The 24,729-nt window shown below is 35.0% G+C and overlaps 1 protein-coding gene across 1 annotated transcript in view; it reads right to left on the bottom strand.

The window, feature by feature from the left end:
- The window catches only part of UBA6 (ubiquitin like modifier activating enzyme 6), an 89,685-nt gene that overhangs the window by 52,984 nt on the left and 11,972 nt on the right, over window positions 1-24,729 (bottom strand). Inside the window, exons 3-6 of the mRNA XM_028100728.2 lie at window positions 11,176-11,270; window positions 10,379-10,407; window positions 6,310-6,404; window positions 5,712-5,823 (exon numbers count right to left, since the gene is read on the bottom strand). Coding sequence (XP_027956529.1) covers window positions 5,712-5,823; window positions 6,310-6,404; window positions 10,379-10,407; window positions 11,176-11,270 — 331 coding nt within the window. The remainder of the gene's footprint in view (window positions 1-5,711; window positions 5,824-6,309; window positions 6,405-10,378; window positions 10,408-11,175; window positions 11,271-24,729) is intronic.

Below are 24,729 nucleotides of genomic sequence, written 5' to 3'. Positions count from 1 at the left end.
TGAGTCTCTGACCGAGGAATCTCATGTTTTCTGCCAGCAACAAATAATAGTAACAGGCTAACTTACTAAGTTTGTAAACAGAATCAAATCAAATCATTCACTGAATCTAATTTGTGTTTCGTCAATGCTGGAAAATTCTCAGCCATAATTTTTTTGAATATTGCTCTTTTCTAATATTCTCCTTCCGGAAATCTAATCTCACGAACTGAAACTTTTCATTCAAGCTCTCATTTCTTTTCTTTTTTTTTTTTTTAAAGATTTTATTTGAGAGAGAGAGAGAGTGTGTGTGCACGAGCGGGGGGGAGGGGCAGAGGAAGAGAGAGAGAAGCAGACTCCCTGCCGAGCAGAGCCTGATGCGGGGGCTCGGGTCCTGCGATCATGACCTGAGCCAAAGGGAGACACTTAACCGACTGAGCCACCCAAGTGCCCCAAGCTCTAATTTCTTTTAATTTCTTTCATACTTATTTTAATTTCTATGGGCTATAGTCTCAGTAATCTCCTCAGCTCTTTCAATTCTCTAATTCTTACTCCATTTCTATCTACCCACTGTTTAATCTACCCAGTGAGTTTTAATTTTTAAGACTATTTTCATTTCTAAAAGTTCTATTGGTTCTTTATCACATCTGCCTGTGTTTTTAATAATGACTTATTTCCGTATTATATATTTAATTCCTTCTTTTAAGATTCAGTCAATTTGAACACCTATATTTTTAAGACCCTATCCAATTATTCTATTATCTGAAATTCCTGGAGATTAATTCTATTCTGTTATATCCACTGACTCTTGATCACACTGCACTACGTTTTCCTGTCTTCTTATTTTGTATCCTGAACTCATCTTCAAAGGGGCTTTATATACTGGAATATACTATGGCTTTGTTGAAGGTAGACTCCTCTGTATTTGTTTAGTTTGTTTCTTTCTGGCATACCAGGATATCACCAGCCTACTTCTTACGTTAAGTTCTCAACTTGGGAAATTTTAGATTACAAAGAATTATAAAGTTTATCTCCAAACTGGGGTGAGGACAGGCATGTGGTTGTGAATTCCTAGAGAAGATCATTATTTTTTTCATCCAGAGCTCAAGAGAAAACAGGCAATCTTCTTGTTCTGATGGGCAAAGACTGTTCTCATCCACACTTTCATCGTATAGCTCTCTTAGGTTCTAACTTTACGAAGAGGGGGTAGGTCGCAATTCCATTTCTTTATCTCATGTAAACCTATTTTGTATCTTCTGTTTCTGTGTTACCACCAATTCCCAAGAAATGTGGTTACTGAAACCAGCAACCCCTGTCTGCAAGTGACCATAGCCAATAAGTAGTTCACTGGTTTCTTTTAGCTACCTATTCGTTTTTGGTCTCTGAGCACATCCCTTACATTATTTTGGGCTCAGATACTCATTTAAAAGAAGTCTATCAAAAATCAAATCAGTAGTCAAAAAACTTCCAGAAAACAAAAGGCCAGGACCAGATGGACTCACAGGTGAATTCCATCAAACATTTAAAGAAGAGTTAATACCTATTCTTCTCAAACTATTCCAAAAAACAGAAGACGAAGAAAAACTTTCAAATTCATTCTATGAGGCCCTGATTCTAAGCCAGACAAAGACACTACAAAAAAAGAAAACTACAGGCTAATATCTCTGATATACACAGATACAAAAATCCTCAACAAAATATTAGCAAACTGAATTCAACAATACATTAAAAAACCCTTTCTAACCAAGATTAGCAGGATTTATTTTAGGGATGCAAAATGATAAATCACATTAACAAGAGAAAGAAAAGTTTGTGATCATCATAATCTCAATAGATGCAAGAAAAGCATCTGACAAAGTACAACATACATTCATGATAAAAACTCCACAAAGTAGGTTTACAGGGAACATACCTAAACATAATAAAGGCCATATGTGAAAAAACCACAGCTAACATTTTTTACTCAATGATAAAAAACTGAGAGCTGTCCCTTTAAGATCAGGAACAAGTTAAGGATGCCCATTCTTACTGCTTTTATTCAACATAGTACTGGAAGTCTGAGCTGTAGCAATCAGACAAGAAAAAGAAATAAAAGGCAGCCAAACTGATAAGGAAGAAGTAGAGCTGTCACTATTTGCAGATGGCATGATACTATACATAGAAAACCCTAAAGACTCCACCAAAAACCTATTAGCACTGATACAGGAATTCAGTAATATCACAGTTTACAAAATTAATATACAGAAATCTCTTTTTCTATACCAATATGAAGTAGCAGAAAGACAAATTAAGAAAACAATCTCATTTACAATTGCACCAAAAAAATAAAATACCTAAAAATATAATTAACCAAGGAGGTAAAAGACCTTTACTCTGAAAACTATTAATGCTGATAATAGAAATTAAAGACACAATACAACATATGGAAAGATATTCCATGCTCATGGATTTGAAGAATTAATATCGTTAAGAAGTCCATATTATCCAAAGCAATCTATAGATTTAATGCAATCCCTATCAAAATACCAACATTTTTCACAGAACTACAACAAATAATACAAAAAATACTATGGAACCACAAAAGACTCTAAACAGCCAAAGCAATCTAGAGAAAGAAGAACAAAGCTGGAGGTATCACAATCCCAGATTTCAAGATATACCATAAAGCTGTAGTAATCAAAACAGTATGGTACTGGCACAAAAAGAGACACATAGATCAACAGAATAGAGAGCCCTAGAAATAAACCCATGCTTATATGTTCAATTAATCTAAAACAAGGGAGGCAAGAATGTGCAGTGGGGAAAAGGCAGTTTTCCACAAATGGTGCTGGGAAACTGGAACAGCTACATGTAAAAGAATCAAAATGGATCACTTTCTTATGCTAAACACAAAAATGAACTCAAAATGGATAAAGATCTAAGTGTGAAACCTGAAACCATAAAACTCCCTGAAGAAAACAGAGGCAGTAATCTCTTTGACATCAGCCACAGCAACATTTTTCTAGATATGTCACCATGGGCAAGGGAAACAAAAGCAAAAATAAACTATTGGGACTTTATCAAAGCTTTTGCATAGTGAAGGAAACCATCAACAAAATGAAAAGGCAGACTACTAAATGGGAGAAGATATCTGCAAAATGATATATCTGATATGGGGTTAATATGCAAAGTATATAAAGAAATATTTAACACAGCACCAAAATCCCAAATAATCTGATTAAAAAATGAGCAGAGGACTTGAATAGACGTTTTCCAATGACATACAGATGACCAACAGGTGAAAAGATGCTCAACATTACTCATCATCAAGGAAATGCAAATGAAAACCACAACAAGGTATCACGTCACATCTGTCAGAATGGCTAAAATCAAAAAGGTAAGAAATATCAAGTATTGGCAAGGATGTGGGGAAAAAGGAACCCTTTTGCGCTGTTGGTGGGAATGCAAACCGTGGAAAAGCTATAATGGAATATTACTCAGCCATAAAAAAGAATAAGATCTTGCCACTTGCAACAACATGGATGGACCCACACAGTATTATGCTAAATGAAATAAGCAAATACTGTATGATCTCACTTGCTTGTGAAATCTAAAAAAATAAAAGAAATGAACAAAGAAAAAAAAACCAGACTTTCAAACAGAAAGAACAAAATGGTGGTTGCTAGAAGGGAGATGGGTAGGGTGATTGGTAAAATAGGTAAAGAGGATGATGAGGTACAAACTTCCAGTTATAAAATAAGTCATAATGACGAAAAGTACAGCATTGGGAATATAGTTAGTAATATTGTAATAACATTGTTTGGTGACAGATAGTGACTACACTTATCATGGTGAACAATGCGTAATGCATAGAGTTGTTGAATCATTATGCTGGATACCTGAAACTAATATAACACTGTATGTTAATTATACTTCAATAAAAAAATTAAAAAATACAAGGAAGTCTATTAAACAGTTTGATTTAGGAAGTCTATTACCCGTCTTTGTAGAAGATGGATTTCAAGTTATCTAGTCCAGAATGGAAGTCTACACTGGTTTTTAAATTGGTACGATATTATCATTATAATAATAAATGTATCTTTTGGACATCATCCAAGGTTCCTGGCACATAGATCCTAAAACTCTTATAATTTTCTATAAGAGCTATCAAGGCATGTTTTGTTATAGTATTTAGTTTTGTCCCAAATCCTGAAATAGCTCCAGTGATAAGGTAAAATAACATCTTTTCATAACAAGCCCCTTTCAGCTATACCTGAGTTTAGATTAATGAAATGACTTTTGGAAGCCCCCTAAAGATGGGGGCTGATTGTTAGGGGAACCAACCTTGTGATTTGAAGGTCAGAACTTTTAGCCCTATGTCTCAGACCTCCAGGGAGGAGACAGGGGCTGGAGATTTACTTAATTGCTAAAGATCAATCAATTGTGCATCCATAATGAAGCCTTCATAAAAAATCCCTGAAAAAGGGGCTGAGAGAGCTTCCAGATTCATGGAGGTGCTGAAGGGGGCATACTTGGAGAGGGCATGGAAGCTGTGTGCCCCTTTCCTCATACATTGTTCTATGCATCTCTTCCATCTGACTGTTCCTGAGTTACAGCTTTTTAAATAAACCAATCTGGTAAGTAAACTGTTTTCCTGCATTCTGTGAGCCACTCTGGCAAATTAAATGGACCCTAGGAAGGGGATGTGGGAACCTGTGATTTATGTAGCCAGTCCTCAGAAGCACAGAGTAACAACCTGGACTTGTGATTCATGTCAGAAACGGGGCAAAGAAGGGGTTCTTGTGGGAATGAATCCTTAATGTGTGGGATGTGAAGTTATCTTCTCTAGATAGATAGTGTCAAAATGGAATTGAACTGTAGGACACTGGACTAGGTGTCCAGGGAGTTGGAGAACTGCTTGGCTGGGGGAAAAACCCATACACATATGGTCACACAGTGTCAAAAGTACAGAGTAAAGGTGAAACACAGGAGTGTTTCTCCCTAAATGGGCAATATCATAATTTAATCAGAGAAAATCAGGGTCAATCTAATCACTTTTAAAACATCTAAGGTGTTGAGAATTGTTTTTATTATTTTTAACCTTAACTAAAGTAGACTGAATGTTGATCTGCAATTTTTATTCCTCTGCAATCGGATTATACGTCATCCTTTGCCCATTGCCTTAGAAGAGCAGAGTGTACTTTCCTGCTCCTCAATTTTGGGCCTGACCATGTGAGTTGCTTTGGCCAGTGAAATATTAATGGGAGTAACATGAACGGAAGCTTGAAATGTGTTTACAGTTGGACTTGCCCTTTTGCATTTCTTTTGTTGCCATGACACCATGGCCTTGGTGGCCTCCTCGTTCTAGAAGAGAGGCATATGGAACAAAACACAGACTCTGCAATTTGAGTTCAGCCTAGAACAGCTGAACTCCAACTGACATGCAGATGCAGAAGAAAGAAATACATGTTGCTAGAAACCACTGAGTTTTGGGTAGTTTTTTATGAACACTACTGTGAAAGTAGCTGGGTTTCCACATGTATATGGTCATTAGTCAAATGTAATGATTTTGTCAGTAGTTCTGAGGCCCTTTCCCTAAAATGGAGCATTTGAAAGGTATTACTCTAAAGGAAGTCTTTTAACCTAAAATTTTCTGTTCTGCTCAAGAGACTAGGTTTAATTAATTATATACTACAATACTTAACAATCTGCCTTGTAATCTGTCAATAACGTCTAATATAAAATAGAGTACCAACCTGGAATTTATCTAAGAAGGAGAGATCTGTAGTTTCATTTAAAGGAACAGAAGATGATGTGACATGAACATATGGATTTAGTTCTGCAATATGTTTAAGTACAGCTTCAGCTCTAAAAAAAAAAAAAAAAAAAAGACTTTTACAATTCTTTCGTTCAACAACCCAATCCCTCATACTTGGGACACTTTGACGACATCAGAGAAACCTGAATGTTAGAAAATTTCAATGAAAACTTAAACTATAGAGGAAGAAAGAAGGTAAGACTTATCTTTACATATAACTATATAATCTTGAGATGAGACGTAGTAAGCCATATAATCTCAAAGTGTACCGCTATGGTTCCAAGCTCAGGACGTCTTTTAATAATTCAGGATTAATAATGATGTTTGACAATCTTAAATTCATTTCTAGGTAGCAATATGAATATCTTAAAAATTTCACAAATATAAAGAATTAAAAAGTATATGTTAACACTTATTTTCTATGGTGATGTGAATGTATGGTGATAAGTCCACAGTTCTGTTCTGGGCACAGAAAATATTCTAAGTAATTGCAAGAGTAAAAAAAAAAAAAAAATAACAAAATATCCTATCTTCACCTGTTTCTCATATTAACAACATCATCTTCACAGAGAAAGAAGTTGGTTCCTAGATCCCATGTTTGGCATTTTTCTGTATCATGAATGGTAAGTGCCTTCGAAAAAGAGAAAAACCTCTGTTAAAGTCAGGAATAAGACAACTATCTCCAATACCATTTATATTGTATCAGAATTATCCTGTGTAATTAGACAATACAAAGTAATTAAAAGCTTAAGAATTGGGAAGGATATAAAGTTGGATTCATTCACAGAAGGTATGACCACATACATCTGGAAACCCAGGAAAATTAATGGAAAAACTACTTTAACACTTAAGAGAATTTTAATTTAGGAAAGTAGCATGTTATATTAATCAAAATACAAAAAATCAAAAGAACTCACAAACATTTCCAAATGCTCTATGTTCAAAGTAAGATAACTAACTGGAAAGAACATTTTTAACTTATATTAGAGATCTTACAGAAAATGGGGCAAGGTATAGAACATGGAGTATACTGAAAAAGAAATGCATATGGTCCTTTAAAGTATTTAAGCAGGTTCAACCCTGTTCAAGAATGGAATACCTTAGTTCATTCATCAGAATGTCATAAATCCAAAAGTTTGATAATATACTCTATTGGTGAATGAGGTGAATCAGGCATTCTCCTATATTATTGGTGGGAATGTAGAGTGGAATAACCCCAATGGAAAAGAATTTGGCAATCTCTAGCAAACTGTGTTTTATTCTTTGACACAGCAATCCTACTTTTAAGAATCTATCACAAAGACACACTGGGAAAGATACAAAAAAACATTAAGTACAAGAGTATTAACTGTAGCACTATTTTATTTATTTATTTATTTATTTATTTATTTATTTATTTATTCACGAGAGACAGAGAGAGAGAGAGAGAGAGAGAGAGGCAGAGGGAGAAGCAGGCTCCCAAGGAGCAGGGAGCCTGATGCGGGACTCGATCCCAGAACCCTGGGATCATGACCCGAGCTGAAGGCAGACGCTTAACCATCTGAGCCACTCAGGCGCCCAGCACTATTTTTAATAGAAAAGACCCAAAGATAATAAAAACGTCCACCAATAAGGAACTGGGTAATAATATATGATACATCCATACAATGTATATCCATGCAGCTATAAAAATAGAATGAAATATATATAGTTAACATTAGGGAGTAATCCCAGGATATGTTGTTAAGTGATAAGGAGCAAGGTGGAGGCAAGTATGGCACTTCACCTAAGAAAGGCATGTGGAGATAAATATGTATACATACACATATATATATTGCACATTTGTATATATGCACTTGCTTATATTTAAAAACATGAAAAAAAGGTGGGCAATCTAATAAGGGAAGGAGGGAATTGAGTAGAGAGAAGGTAGACTTATCTGAATAAACCTTGCTTTATAATTTCTACTTTGTATTTTTTTTTTTTTTTTAGAGAGAGTGAGAGCATGTGGCTGGAGGGTGGGTGTTGGGGGCATAGAGGGAGAAGCAGAGAGAGAATCTTAAGCAGGCGGCTCCATGCCCAGTGCAGAGCCCAGGGTGGGACTTGATCTCACAACCCTGAGATCACGACCTGAGACGAAACCAAGAGTTGGACATTTAACCGACTGAACCACCCAGGTGCCCCTATAATTTCCACTTTGAATCATGTAAGTCTTATAACAGTAAAGGTATGTTAAATTTAAAAAAGTGATCCCTAAAAATCCACTACTACTACTTTCTAAACAGTAGTTAATATGCCTGCCAAATCTAGATGGGATTTTTCCTAAGGATAAAAAAATCATAAAGTGATTTCAATAATTATATTGTTATTAAAAATACTGAAATTGTTATGCTGAACTTATGTCATAAATAGGTATAATATAATATAGGATAAAGCAAATACATAATTAGGTCCATGTCATTAAGACTCAAACCCTTAGAGTAAGACAAGAGATACAAATACAAAATCACAAAATTAAAGAGATAGATACACTATCATCCTAAACTTGAAACTCAGAAATTTCAGTGTTCACTCATGATGAATTTTCTAGCTCTGTCCACTGAAAAGACTTTACCATCAGTGACAAAGACTACTAGGGTTGTATCAAAAAGACTCCAGAACTTGATGAAGATGCCAATAAGGAAAGATGAAACAATTTAAGCATCAACGAGAATAACAACTACATTGGATCAAAACAAATCAGATATATTCAAATCCATGTTTATCATGATGTTTATGTACACACACATGCCACACAAGTTCACTAGTCACTGTTGGGGGATGATAGGAACTACTGATTTTGAAACCTGGTAAATAAAGGGTGAAAAAAAAATCAAGTATTTATCCTGCCTTTTATGCATGTACAAACTACACTTTAGTGAAACCGAGTATGTGATGAATGGAAAATTGTCTAAAATATTATTCCAGCTAATAAATCAAAAAGAAATGACAGAATTAGAATATCATTATCCTTAATGAAATAATGAATCTAGGCAATGATCATTAATAGCTAGTAATAATCATAAAAACAAGGCCAACAGATTATGATTTCCTCCTGATGAGAAAACATAAAATTATCTGTGAAGCAGCAACAATCAAATCTGAATTTGAATCTCTGGATAGAACCACCAGTTTACAGGAAATACAAGGGCAGAGGTATATGTGACAAATGACCTGGTTTCATTTACAAGTACATTCTAAGGGGAAAAAAATCAGGGAAGGGAAATCTATACATTGAAAGAAATCAAGTTCAGTATATGACTTGACTTGGATCCTGATTAGAACAAAACAAATAAAATTTTCATAAGACAATTGGGAAAATCTGAATTCTAACTAGGTATCTGATGATTGAGGTAGGCAAGCTATAATATAGCCCCAAAGACTCCCAATTCCTGTTACTCAGGCCTTCGTGTAATTCCCTTTCCTTACATTCATAAACTAGTGAATTGCTTTTACCAAACAAGCATAGATAATGGAATGTCACTTCTGAAATTAGGTTACAAAAGACTGTGATTTCTTTTGCTAATACATTTCCTTTCTTGTCTTCTTGCTGGCTTACTCTGATGAAGCAGACTGCCATATTGTGAGCTGTCCTATGGAAAGGGTCACATTTCAAGGAACTGAGGGAAACCTCCAACCAAGAGCCAGCAAGGAAATGAAGTAGGAATACGAAGTGGAACAGCCTTGCCAGTGAATCCTGTCAATCACTATGTGAGCGAGCTTGGGAAGCAGATTCTTTCCCTAGCCTGGAGATGACTGCAGCCCTGCCAATATCGTGATTGGAGCCTCATGAGAGATCCTCAAACAGAGGAACCATCTAAGATGGCCCTGGTAAGTTTTAAGTTGCTAAGTTTTGGGGTAATTTGTTTTCAGCAATAGCTAAGTAAGACAATGCTATTAAGGAATTGGTTACATTTTTAGGTGGGTGTGAAAATGGTATTGTGGTTATGCTTCCAAAAGGCACCATTATCATTTAGAGATATATACTAATATATTTAAGGATGATATAATAGGATGTCTCCGGGTTTTTTTTTTTTTTATTATTAGTTTCAGAGGTAGAATTTAGTGATCCATCAGTTGCAAATAATATGCAGTGCTCATTACAGCAACTGCCCTCCTTAATGCCCATCACATAATTATCCCCCCTCCTCCCTCCTCCAGCAACCTCAGTTTGTTTCACAGAGTTCCGGGTCTCTTATGGTTTGTCTCCTCCTCAATTTTCATCTTATTTTATTTTTCCTTCCCTTCCCCTATGTGGATGTCTGAGTTTTATATCAAAATAATTTGGTGGTTGGGAAACAGTGGGGAATGGGAAAGAGAAAACATGGAACAATTTTGTCTATGAGCAGGTAATTGCAGCTGCATGATGGGTACATGGGGTTTTGTTAAGACTATTCTTTTGTCATATAAGTTTGAAATTTTCTGTAATAGCTTTTTTAAAAAGAGGAAAATACAGCATTAAAACAATTTTGCTACTAAATGAAGAAGCAGCAATAATTAGGCCAAAGTGTAAACAAATATTACCACTAATGATGAGCAAAAAAAAAAGTTCACAATTATTTTTACCAAGGACATTTACTCACTTACCTTAATTCCTGCAAGAACAAGATTCTTTGCTATGAAGGAAAAAGAAAAAGGAATAGCTTAATATTAAGAATGTATATTAGATAGTTTTGATGGAGCTTGGTCACATCTCTGACTGGATAATTTTAACTTTTTTACTACCTAAGAAATACAAGTTCCTTAGAAAATGCGGACGAACAAAAAGGAAAAAGTTAAATTTTCTATCATACCACACTGAGATATAATACACTAAAATTTCAGTGTATTATTTCAGACAGGCTGTTATAAATATATGTGTGTGTGCTCTATCATAATGAATTAAAGATACAGAAATGAAAAAAAAAGATAGAGAAATGATCATTAATGGCTATTATCATAACAAAGAGAAGCAAAAGAGTCATTACTGGCTCCTTGTGGAAGAATATTAACAGTATACAGTGTTATAGTGAAATAGTGTTGTCAAGGCGTGCCTGGGTGGCTCAGTTGGTTAAGTGTCTGCCTTTGACTCAGGTCATGATCCCAGGGTCCTGGGACTGAGCCCCACGTCAGGCTCCTTGCTCAGTGGGGAGCCTGCTCCTCCCTCTGCTCCTCCCCCTTGCTCCTGCTTGCTCTCCCTCTCAAATAAATAAGTAAATCGTAAAAAAAAAAAGAAGAAAAGAAAAGAAATAGTGTTGCTAAAAGAATCAAAACTGAATCTTCTCAAGGTTTTGGATCTAACTTCCTTTATAGGTAAAAATATATACAAGGGAAAGAAATTAAATTCTTTAACTTATGTTGCTCAAAGTGTCATATAAAAAATTATGAATAAAGATACTACTTACCAATTTCCAAACCAAGACCGCCCATACCACTTAAGAAAACATGGGACTTGGCCATCTTCTGCATTGCTGTGTCTCCAAGAACGTACCTCTGTCGACTATAGGTAAAACACAATAAAAAACAAATTATTTCACCAAAATTACATATCCTTTAAGGTTGTTTGCAAATGAATAGCCTAGCAACTAGATCCTGCCACAGACCTGTTTTGGATCACTTGCACAGTGTTTAATGTTTCTAAATTAACTGCCAAATATATGACATATTCTGAAAAAACTGAAGATCTGGCACCACCTTCTCACATAGCAACAAACAGATGGAGCTGAGTAGGAGTTGTCCTGTTTAGATAGGGAGGATTATGTCTCTAGACCTGCCACAGTTCCCATCCTGCTCCTTTCATTTATTACCTCAGGGGCCACTACAGGCATCTGAGTTTGTTATCTCCACTTTAAGCCTTTACTGTAAACAGGATTTCTAAGACAAAAAAATTGGTTCCCTTCTTGGGAGTTTAGATGACTTATAGCAATTTTCTATTATTTTATTTATTTCTTTTTATAAGTAATATCTACGCCCAACATAGGGCTCACACTCCCGACCTCAAGATCAAGAGTTGCATGTTTATCAACTGAGCCAGCCAGGTGCCCCCAAACATTACTTTAAATATAAATGCTGATAAAGTAAATAAGGGATATTATTAAGCCATCCATATTAATAGCCACAAGGTAGCATCAGAACGGAAATTTCAAAAAATACGTATTGGCTATTTAAAAAAGTCAGATACAATAATAAAGGCAACAGAAAGTTAATTTGAAATAACAGTGATAAACTTGATGCTATACCAAGGTTTTGAAGATAATGGACATTCCAATGGATTCTTAACAAGAATCACTGAAAGATGAGTTAAGTACAGATAACTAAACCCTTTGGTTTAGAAGATTTTTTTTGGAATGCACAAAATACATGCTGGTTTAATGTATGTTTTTTTAGTGTGTGTATATATATATATATATATATATATACACACACACACACACATATATATATGTTTACTTGATTTCTGTATTTCAACTATTTATGTTCAATTTAAAAGCCTGAAAAGGGTTTTCTTGTCTAGTCAGAAGAAACTTTATAAACATAAGCTGTTATTTCCTTCCTTATTCCTTTATTTACTTATTATTTATTTGGTACAGAGAGAGAGAGAGAGAGAACAAGCAGGGGGAGTGGGAGAGGGAGAAGCAGGCTCCCCGCTGAGCAGGGAGCCCGATGTGGGACTCGATCCCAGGACGCTGGGATCACGACCTGAACCGAAGGCAGATGCTTAACTGACAGAGCCATCCAGGCGCCCCCCTTCCTTATTCCTGCAAAATATAATAAAACCTAGACTTTTCTTTTTAAATCAGTATTTACCATTTCTTTTTCAGAGATCCAAACCATCCATTTAGTCATCAAATATTTGCTGAACATCTGCTACGGTATTTATAGAATTGTGTATTATATAGTCTTCGCCATCCTTATTTGTGTAACCCTAAGCAGTATATTTAAGTTTTGTCTGTTTTGGAACTTTATATAAATGGGATCATTTTGAATATTGTCTTATGTGTCATGCCTCTTTTGAATGATATTGTATTTATGAGATTTACTTATTATCAATGCATGTGGCTATTCATTAATTTTCAGTTGTTTTATTCTATTGTACTGTACTATTCTATTGTAATAACATACCATAATTTAACTATTCTATAGTTTTGTAGCATGGCTTCTTTTTTAAAGTTTATTTATTTATTTAGTAATCTCTATACTCAATGTGGGGCTCAAATTCAAAACCCTGAGATCAAGAGTCTTATGCTCGTCTGACTGAGCCAGCGAGGCACCCCTGTTATTCTATAGTTTTGAGACAGTTACTTATAGTGAGACTATGAGCATTCTTAGATATGTCTCATGATACACATGTGTATGTAGCAGTTTCTACAGATATATTTATAGCATAATATATCTAGGAGAAGAAATGCAGGGATAACTTTATTAGGTAATGCCAAACTGTTTTTCTGAAGTGTACCAAATAACTCTCCTCCTGCAGTATATCAAAGTCCCTGTAGTTTCACATCTTTAATGTGTAGGAAAAATTAACAGCAGGGCTGGTCATTGGCCTGCTTACAAGGCTAGCCTTGGCTGGTGTCTTCTCTTTTTTCCTAATTTCCTGAAATAAAAACTTTAATTAGTTTTCAGGTTTTCTTTTCTAAAATACACATGTAAAACTTGAACTGATCTTAAAAAGCATCCCAAGTTTTGATACACAGTACTTCTTTATTATTTTCCAGTTTTAATTATGATTCATTTTTGACTTATGGGTTAATCTGAAGTGTATTTTTAAGCTTCTAACTTCATGGGGAATATTCTAGCTATCTTTTGTGTTAGTTACTTCTAGCCTAAATGCATTGTGAATAGATCTATATGATTTCATTTTTTAGTATTTGAGAATTTGCAAATGTTGCAAATATTCCATGGGCTCTTAAAACAGAATGTACTCAACAGCTGGTTAGATACATTCTTTATATATAAAATTATATTAATTTTAATAACCATGTTGCTGAATTCTATACCCATTCTGATTTTTTTGTCTGCTTGTTCTCTTGATTACTAAAAGCCAACATTTAAACCCCTTCACCAATACAATGGTAAATTTGTCTGTTCTTGTATATCAGAACCTTAACAGTGCTGACATGTAATAACTGCTAACACTGAGTGTTTATTATGCACCACGTATTGTTTTAGTGTTTTACTTGTATTAACTCATTTAATCCTCACAAAATTCTACAAATCCTATTATTATTATTATTCCATTTTTACAGAAAGGAAAACTTGAACACAGAGAAATTAAATAATTTATAAACAGTGGAGGTAAGACTCAATTCAGGCAGTCTGGCCTTAGCATCCATACTCTTTTTTTTAAATCAAATGCATTCTTTTTTTTTTTTTTAGATTTTATTTATTTATTTGAGAGAGAGAGAGAGCATAAGCAGGGGGAGTGGGAGAGTGAGGAGCAGGCTCCCAGCTGAGCAGGGAGCCCGATGTGGGGCTTGATCCCTGGCCGCTGGGTTCATGACCTGAGCTGAAGGCAGCCGCTAAACCGAGTGAGCCACCCACGTGCCCCAGCATCCATACTCTTACCCGCTATGCTACAATGCATGTAGATTACGAAAGTCAAATCATTCTAATAAGGTTTACTGGAGGAATAAGAAAAATCAGTTCCCTGACCTAACTCTTCCCTACCCAGATTCCTATACACCAAAGGCAACCACTCTTAATTCTTTTAGTTGTTTCTTCTAATATTTACCCCCTTTTTTCCAGTAATATGTTTATACTTTTATTTCTTGATTTTTCAGTTTTATATATAACCTATTAACTTCCTACTAACATAAAAAGTCTTTCTGAAATACAAATCTGGTCAAATCATTCTCCTGCTTTAAAAACTCCAATGGTTTCCTATTTCCCTTATGATTCAGTCTAGATTCTAATATTAGTCACAAGGCCGTTCATAAGCTAGTCTCTGCTTGCCTCTCTAGTCCCATCTTTTGTCACTCCTCCATCAAACTCCATGTTCCAAGTGGACTAAAGGTTTTCAGTTCCTCAAACATGGTATGTTGTCTTTGGCCATCAGATATTTTTCTGGAGTATTCCTCCCCTCAATATTTTCTGCCTGAAAAATTTGTACTCATCGTCCAGTCTCAGCTTATACATTACTTTCCCCCTTGATATGTCTCCCAACACCTAAACTTACTCAAGACAGTGCTGGATGATCTTTTATGTGCATCTATAATATCCTACATTTGAGCTATTACAACATTTATCACAATGTGTTTTTGCTATTTATTTTTCCTAGGAGATTGTAGATTCCTTAAGGCAGGGCCTTTGCTTTATTTACTATTGTATTCTCAGTGATTAATAGGGGCCTGGCACGTTATAGACACACAAAAACAACTTGCTAAATTAATGAAATGAATTGGCACATAAGAATAAAAACAACATGTTTATGTTCTACCTAGCAGAGAACTTAAGTCCTTTTTCCTATGTTCAGAGTCACACGAACTATGTTAAAAAAATGTATTTCATCTCAGACTTCTTTTCATGAATTATTTTGAAGATTACTTAGGTAAATAATGAATAGCCATGACACAAACTTGGTTAAGAATGACAAAGAACTTAAAAGAATAAAACAAAGATATATGAATCAAAGTCTTCCAAAGAATCATAAAATCTCAGACAGATTCTCAGCAGTTACCCAAATTATCTACCTTTTCAATGTTTGGCCACCAAGGGGAAGGGTACTAATTAAGTACCTACTCTGTGTTAGGCAATGTCTGGTACTCTGATAGTGACACTTAAATCTGATGAAGTTCATGTTGTTAGTAAGTAGTAAAGATGGGATTTAAAGAGCCTAGAGTATAACCTCATGTCCAGCATTGTTATATTACAGCTTACTCTATAAAGCAGATACTCAAAATATCAGTGAAGTATCCAGTGGAAAGAAATTACCAAGGTTATCTACTCTACTTTTAGAGAGCCCTATTCCTTAAAGATTCTCCCTTTCTTTTTTTAAAGATTTTTTTTTTTTTAATTTATTTGAGAGAGAGAGAGAACGAGAGATAGAAAGCATGAGAGGGAAGAGGGTCAGAGGGAGAAGCAGACTCCCTGCTGAGCAGGAAGCCCGATGTGGGACTCGATCCTGGGACTCCAGGATCATGACCTGAGCCGAAGGCAGTCGCTTAACCAACTGAGCCACCCAGGCGCCCAAAGATTCTCCCTTTCTTGAAGGTATGATATCTCCCTACAGTTTTCATCCACTAGTCCTAATTTTACCTCCTTGGGGCCATAGGGAACTCGTCTAATCCTTCTTTGATGTGACATCCCTCCAAACATTTGAAGATGGTATTCAGGTTCCAGAGTCTTCTTTCTCCAGCCTAAACATCTCCAGTTCCTTAAACAATTCCAAACATGACATCATTTTGAGGCCCCCCTCAACACTCTAATCACTTTCTTCTGGATGCATTTCAATTATCTTCATTATGCATTCATATATTTATTAAGGTATCTATCTCAAGCCAGGCACTGGCACTGTGTGGGGACCATAATAACAACAATCTCATATGGGTACTATGAGGATTAAATTAAGTAAGATAAAATATATGAAATACTTAGCAGAATGACTGTGACAAGTTATAGAGACAGAACGATAAATAAGCAAATAATTCTTTATTAAGTATTATATACAAAAGTACCAGAAACTAAGGGAATCTGAAATACAGAAGAGGGAGTAATAATCTCATCAGTGGAGGTCATGGAAATCTTCACAAATGAGCTTCATCCAAGTTGAATTCTGAAGACTTAATAGGAGTTAAAAAATAATCAAAAAAGGAAAAGCATTCTATAACAGGAAAAAGAAAATCATGGAAAAGAATGGCATATAAGAGATACATAATAAATACATTAATACTTTTACTACTGGCCACGGTGAAGTAACAGGACCAGATTTATCCTCTGCCCGTCTTTAACAATTGAAAATTGGACAATATAAATAAACAACAGATTTCAGACACAGAGAACAGGCATCTCAGGACAGTAATCTCAGAGAAGAAAAACAAATGAGGTGAGCTTTATGAATGCCCTAGCTACTGAGTTTCCAGGCTGCAGTACAGGAAGGGGAACCCAACAGAACTTGGTGGTCTCCCTGAATTGAAGAGATAGGGCTGTGAATTCAAGAAGGCTAAAATTTGAAAGCAGAGAGATGCAGAGAGAGAGCCCCAGAGATCTGTAGAGGGTTCTCCTTGAGTCTTTAGCTGAGAAAGATAAAGCAAACGCATATGAGGAAATAACCTCAAGCTGGGGAAAGAACCACCCAAGAGGGGCTGGTGAAACAATGATGGCTGTTTAAACAGGGCCAGAAATAGTTTGTGTTGCTCTCCAGCCAAGTGGAGAATCTGGATAGAATACTTAGAAGGATATATCAATAGTGGGCAAAAATTAGCCTCAGACTTAAGTCTCTTCTAATCTTGCCTAACAAAGCTTAAAAGCAAGCTTTGAAAAAAATAAAACTGTTTTCAAGTAATTTAACTGTGTCTCTCAACACAGCTCAAGAATATTTAAAAGAATTCAAAATGACACCGGTACCCAAAAAGGTAAACTTCACAATGTCTGGCATGTATTAAAAAATTACCAGGTATGCAAGTAAGTGGAGAAATACAATTCATAATGAATAGAAAAACTGACAATACAACAGACTTAGGAATGACATAGATTATAGACTTTATATACAAATATGTTGAAATATAAATATAATCCATATGCTCAAGAAGGTAGAGAAAAGCATGAGCAGCAAAACTTATAGAGATAAAAACCATAATATTGAAGATGAAAAAATAAACTGGATGGTATTAATAGACAACTCTGCAGAAGTGAACTTGAAGATACAGCAACAGAAACTTTCCAAAATGAAACACAGAGATTGAATAAAAACCCAAAAAGCCCAGAGCATTAATGAGTTGTGGAACAACAACAATTAGAGTCCCTGAAAGAGACTGGAGAAAAAGAGATAAAAATATACTTAAAGATCTAATGGCTAAAATTTTTCCACGAATACAATCAATCAACTCACAGACCACAATGTGAACAAACCGAAAAATAAGAAATATAAAGGAAACTACACCAAGGCATATATCACAATTATTTAAACCAGGATGAAGAGTTAATATTAAAAGCAATCAGAGAAAATAGGGCATATTATTTACAGAGGAAAGATAAGAATGACAGTTGACTTTCTCCCAGGAAGCACTAGAGATCAGAAATGGTGGCCCAACATTTTAAAAGCACTGAAAGGAAAAAAACTGCCAATGTGGAATTCTGTACTCAATTTCAAAAAATAAAGAATTTTTTAGACATACAAAAACTGAAAGAATTCAATCCTGACAGACCTTCACCATAAGAAATGTTACACTAAATCCTCAGGGAGATGGAAAATGATACTAGACGGAAATCTTAACTTACACAAAGGAATAGAGAACACCACAAATGACAAATATATGGATAAATACAAAAATCCTTTCTTGTTATTTAAAAATTCTCTTTTAAAGAGTTGACTATTTAAGCCCAAAACAACAATGAACTGCAAATTTGTAACATGTAGAAGTAAAATGTAAGACAACAATGAGTGAAATCCTGGGATAGCAGAAGTGAAATTATACTGTTGTTACATCCCCATACCATACAGGAAGTGATAGAACATTATTTTAACATACACTGTAATATATTAAAGATATATGTGACATACCATAAAGTAATCACAAAACAAAGCATTAGTATATAATATGCCAATAAAAGAGATGAAATATAATAAAAAATGCTCAACTATTAAAAAAAAAAACACAGAAAGAAATGGAAAACCAGTAAGAGATCAGACAATTAGAAAGCAAAATGGTATCACTGTTTCACATTAAATGTAAATGGTCTAAACACTCCAATTAAAAGACAAAGATTGGCAGACCTAATAAAAGAAAAACCCAACTATATTCTATTTACAAGGAGCCAAAATTTAAATACACAAATAAGAGTAAATAAGTATAAAAAGATAAATCATGCTACCAATAACAAAGAGAAAACTGGAGTGGCTCTATTAATATTAGACAAATAGATTTCAGAACAAAGAAAACTACCAGGATAAAGAGGGCCATTTCAAAATGATAGTCAGTACATCAAGAGGACATAACAATTCTAAAAGTTTATGCACTAATAACAGAGGGTCAAACTACACAAAGCAAAAACTGACAGAACTGAAATGAGAAATGTTCAAACACAAAATGAAAGACAACATCCCCTTCTCAATAATTGGTATAAAGACTAGACAGAAATCAATTATGATATAGAATACCTGAAAAACACTATCAATCAATTTAACATTGATAGGACAGTCCAACAAACAACAGAACACACATTCTTTTCAAATGCACATAGAACAATGACAAAATAGACCATATTCTATAACAAAACACTAAAAAAAAATATGAAGTCATGCAAAGCTTATCCACTGATACCAATGGAACTGAATTAGAGATTAACAACAAAAAGATCTCTGAAAATCTCTCAATATTTGGAAGCCAAACAACACACTTTTAAATGACCCATGAGTCAGAAAAAAAAAAAATCAAAAAAAGTTATAAAGTTTTCTGAAATGAATGAAAATGAAGACATACCTGTGAGACACATAGACTGCAGTGTTTAGAGGGACATTTTTAGCATGAAATGGACATATTACTAAAGAATAAAGATCTCAAAAATTGATTATCTCAACTTCCACTTTAAGAAATTAGAAAAAGAACATCACACCAGCAATAGAAAGGATAAAAACCATTATGATCATTTCAATAGATGCAGAAAAAGCATTTGACAAACTACCACATCGATTCATGATTAAAACTCTCAACAAAGTAGGTTTAGAGGGGAACATATTTCAACATAATAAAGGCCTTATATGAAAAACCCATAGCGAACATCATACTTGAAGGGAAAAAGCTGAGAGCTTTTCCGCTAAGGTCAGGAATAAGACAAACATATCCACTCTCACCACTTTTATTCAAACACAATACTAAAAGTGTTAGCCACAGCAATCAGAGAACAAAACGAAATAAAAGGCATCCAAATTGGTAAGAATAGGTAAGAAGTAAAACTTCCACTATTTGCAGATGATACGATACTATATATAGAAAACCCTAAAGACTCCACCAAAAAACTACAACTGATACATGAATTCAGTAAAGTTGCAAGGTACAAAATCAGCATACAGAATCTGCTGCATTTCTATACACTAATAATCAAGCGGAAAAAAGAGAAATTAAGAAAAAAATCCCTTATAACTGCACCAAGAATAATAAAATAGGAATAAACTTAACCAAAGAAGTGAAAGACCTGTACTCTGTCCAGTATAAAACACTGATGAAATAAATTGAAATTAAAGACATTTCATGCTCATGGATTGAAAGAACAAATACTGTTAAAATGTCTATACTACCAAAGCAATCTACATATTTAGATTCCCTATCGAAATACCAACAGCATTTTTCACAGAACTACAACAAACAATCCTAAAATTTGTATGGAACCACAAAAGACTCCCAATAGCCAAAGCAATCTTGAAAACAAAAAACTAAACTGGAGGTATCACAATTCCAGACTTCAAGTTATATTACGAAGCTGTAGTAATCAAAACTGTATGGTACTGGCACAAAAATTAAAACATAGATCAATGAAATAGAATAGAAAACCCAGAAATGAACTCACAATTATATGGTCAGTTAATCTTCAACAAAGGAGAAAAGAATATCCAATGGGAAAAAGACAACAAATAGTGTTGGGAAAACTGGACAGCAACATGCAAAAGAATGAAACTAGACCACTTTCTTACACCAAACACAGAAATAAATTCAAAATGGATAAAAGACCTAAACGTGAGACCTGAAACCATAAAAATCCTAGAACAGAACACAGGCAGTAATGTCTCTGACATTGCCCATAGGAACATTCTTTTCCAGATATGTCTCCTGAGGCAAGGGATATAAAAACAAACATAAACTATTGGAACTACAACAAAATAAAAAGCTTCTGCACAGTGAAGGAAATAATCAACAAAATTAGTTGATTATAATAATCAACTAATAATATAATAATCAACTAATAATTATAATAATCTGCACAGTGAAGGAAATAATCAACAAAATTAGTTGTGCCACTCAGTAGAGTGGCACAAGATATTTGCAAATGACATATCTGATAAAGGGCTAGTATACAAAATATATAAAAAACTTATACAACTCGTCACCCCCAAACCCCCAAATAATCCAATTTAAAAATGGGCAGAGGACACAAACAAACTTTTCTCCAAAGACAACATATAGGTGGCTAACAGACACATGAAAAGTAGCTTAACATCACTCATTGTCAGGGAAATGCAAATCATAACTGCAAGGACAGATCACCTTACACCTGTCAGAATAGCTAAAATCAAAAACACAAGAAACAAGTGTTGGTGAGGATGTGGAGAAAAAGGAACCCTCATGAACTGTTTGTGGGAATACAAGCTGGTGCAACCACTGTGGAAAACAATATGGAGGTTCCTCAGAAAGTTAAAAATAGAACTATCCTACTATCCACTAATCGAACTACTGGTTATTTACCCATAAAATACAAAAACACTAATGCAAAGGGATACATGCACCTGTTTCTTGCAGCATTATTTACAACAGCCAAATTATGGAAGCAGCCCAACTGTCCATCGACAGATGAATGAAGAAGATGAGGTACATATATAAAATGGGATATCATTTAGCCACTAAAAATCATGCCATTTCCTACAACATGAATGGAGGTACAGAGTATAAGGATAAGCAGAGTAAGACAGAGAAAGGCAAATACCATATGATTTCACTCAAGTGGAATTTAAGAAACAATAAATTTAAGGGGAAAAAAAAAAGACAAAGAAACAGACTATAGAGAACAAACTGATGGTTACCAGAGGGAGGGTGTTGGGGGTGGGGAGATAGGTGAAATAGGTGATAGGGATTAAAGAGTATACTTATTCTGATGAGCACTGAATAATGTATAGAATTACTGAATCACTATACTGTACACCTAAATTAATGTAACACTGTTAATTATACTGGAATTTAAGTAAAAAACTTAATTAAAAAAGAAATTAGGAAAAGAAAAGCAAATTAATATCAAAGTAAGCAGAAGAAAAATCCCAAAAAGAACAGAAATCACCGAGATACAAAACAGAAAAATAATATGGAAAATCAATTAAACTAAAAGCTGGTTCTTTGAGATTAAAATAAAATCAATACACCTCTAGCCAGAATGATCAGGAAAAAAGAAAAATTACCAGTAAGAGAATGAGTGAAGGAACATCATTTCAGATTCTACAGACATTAAAAAGGGTATTCAGGGAAAATTACAAACAATTTTATGCCACTGAATTCAACCACTAAGATACAAACATATTCTCCAAAAGAGACAAACTCTCAAAGCTCACTCAGAGAGAAAGGCAGTTGACTCTTAATGCTGGGGTTAGGAGTACCAACCCTCCACACAGTCAAAAATCTGTGCATAACTTCTGACTCAAAAAACTTAACTAGTTAATAGCCTACTGTTGATTGGAAGCTTTACTAGTAACAAAAACAGTCAATTAACATGTTTTGTATGTTCTGTGTATCATATACCGTATTCTTAAAATAAAGTAAGCTACAGAAAATGTAAAGAAAATCGTAAGGAAAATACATTTACAGTACTGTACTGTATTTATTGATATGGTAAATTATCATCATGTTTATAAGATGAATCATCTTTCAGTACCTATATCAATTTTGTCTTACATGATACAAAACACTGTAGATGGTACATGTATTATTAACATTAGACATTAAAGTAAAAAGATAATGTGAAAAAGAATCCATATTTATTTATAAGTTTAACAATCCATGTATTAAAAACAAAGCAGCAGCAATAGGACTGCTTTTGGTAGCCTAGCATAACTGATTCAATTGCTTCATGGTGGCCTAACTTATATACAAATGAGAAAATCTTTATAAAATTTTTATGGCATATATTACTGTAGTCATACATCTAGATGGTATTGGAAACATTGTTACATTTTCTAAAAAACTCACTTGTATTGAGAAGCTGATAAGCAGTTTCTCCAATGATAAGAGAGAGGGGGTCATACTGTAGAGTAATGTAATTCTTTGAAGGCAAAGATATGAAACAGTAAGATAACACATTAATTTTGTATTACATATTCACCTTATGCCTATGTAAGGATAGGCTAGCCACGTCTGAGTTTTGTACATGATGTTCTACACAATGAATACTTAGATGATGATGATGATGACAAAAATGCCTCATTCAGTTCTTTCTGTACAGTTAATAGTTTTTTTTTTTTAAAGATTTTATTTATTTATTTGTGAGAGAGAGAAACAGCATGAGAGGGGAGAGGGTCAGAGGGAGAAGCAGGCTCCCCACTGAGCAGGGAGCCCGATGTGGGACTCGATCCCGGGACTCCAGGATCATGACCTGAGTTGAAGGCAGTCGCTTAACCAACTGAGCCACCCAGGCGCCCCAGTTAATAGTTTTTCATATAAACATAAACACACACACACACACACACACACACACACACACACACACACACACACACACACACACACCAGATCAGTTTATTAACTGTGCAGCATGGTGATCATTTATTATTCATTAAGTGGAAGCAGATCATAAGAGTCTTCATTCTCATTACCTTCATACTGAATAGGATGAGGAGTAGGAGGGGTGGTCTTGCTGCCTCAGGGTTGCACAGGTAGAAGTGGAGGAGAGGAAAGGGTAGGCAAGAGATACAAGCACATTCAGTATAACTTTATGGAAAAACATCATGATTTGTCTGTTTTTTACTTTTCAATTTCTCTAAATTTGTTTTTATATGGCATCAATCCTTCTCCCACAATTTGCTTTAGTTTCAGTGCCCATATCACAGATTCTGAGTCCATGTCATACAAAGGGTCAAAAGCAGTCTTAAATAATCAGAACTCTTCTACCACGTTGTCAAATGTCAAATGTCAAATCGGTTTTCTGGCAGTGCTTCTTCTATATCTTCTTCCACATCACCTGGCACCGTTTTGGAAGTACTCATTTCCATCAAGTCATTTTCTGTTAATTCCTCTGGTATGGTGTCTACTAGCTCTTCAATTTCTCCAAAATCCGTATCTTGAAACCTGTCACCTGCCCCCCCCCCCTTTTTTTTACCATATCTACAATCTCTTTCCTAATTTCCTTGATTCGCTCTGTCATAAATCCTGTGAAGTCATGTACAACATCTACACACAGCTTTCTTCAGTAGGAATTTACTGTTTTGGGCCTGAATGCTTTCCTGGCATTTTCTATAATAATGATATCTTCAATGCTGTAATCCTTCCCAAGATGTTCTCTCTATTGGGTTTCTATCCCATGGCATTAACAATCCTTTCAATAGAGTACCATGTGTAATGAGCCTTAAAGGTCTTATGACCCCCTCCCTACCCCAATCTAGAGGCTGAATTAGAGATGTTGTATTTGGGGGCAAGTAGACCACTTTGATGCCTTTCATATTGAACTCATAGGGTTCTGGGTGGCCAACAGCATTGTCCAATATCAAAAGAATATTAACAGACAGTCCCTTACCGGCAAGGTACTTCCTAACTTCAGGGACAAAACATCGATGGAACCAATTCAGGATAAAGAGTTTTACTGTCCAGGCCTTCTTGCTGTACAACCAAAAGACTAGTGGCTGGTGTTTCCTTTTCCGCTTTAAGGCTCAAGGGTGGAGAGGGGGGTTAGCAGCTTTATAGGTAAGGGCAGTGCTAATCATAAACCCAACTGCATTTGCATAAAATAGCTGAATTAGCCTGTCCCTTCCTGCCTTAAATCCTGGTGCTTGTTTCTCTTCCTTACTAATAAATGTTCTTTGTGGCATTATTTTTTCCAGAATAGGACAC

The sequence above is a fragment of the Eumetopias jubatus genome, unplaced genomic scaffold (assembly GCF_037043125.1).
Source record: "Eumetopias jubatus isolate StellerSeaLion01/CBP00866 unplaced genomic scaffold, mEumJub1_p1.0 scaffold_2, whole genome shotgun sequence".
Lineage (NCBI taxonomy): Eukaryota > Metazoa > Chordata > Mammalia > Carnivora > Otariidae > Eumetopias > Eumetopias jubatus.
This window is presented reverse-complemented; position numbering and strand designations above follow the sequence as displayed.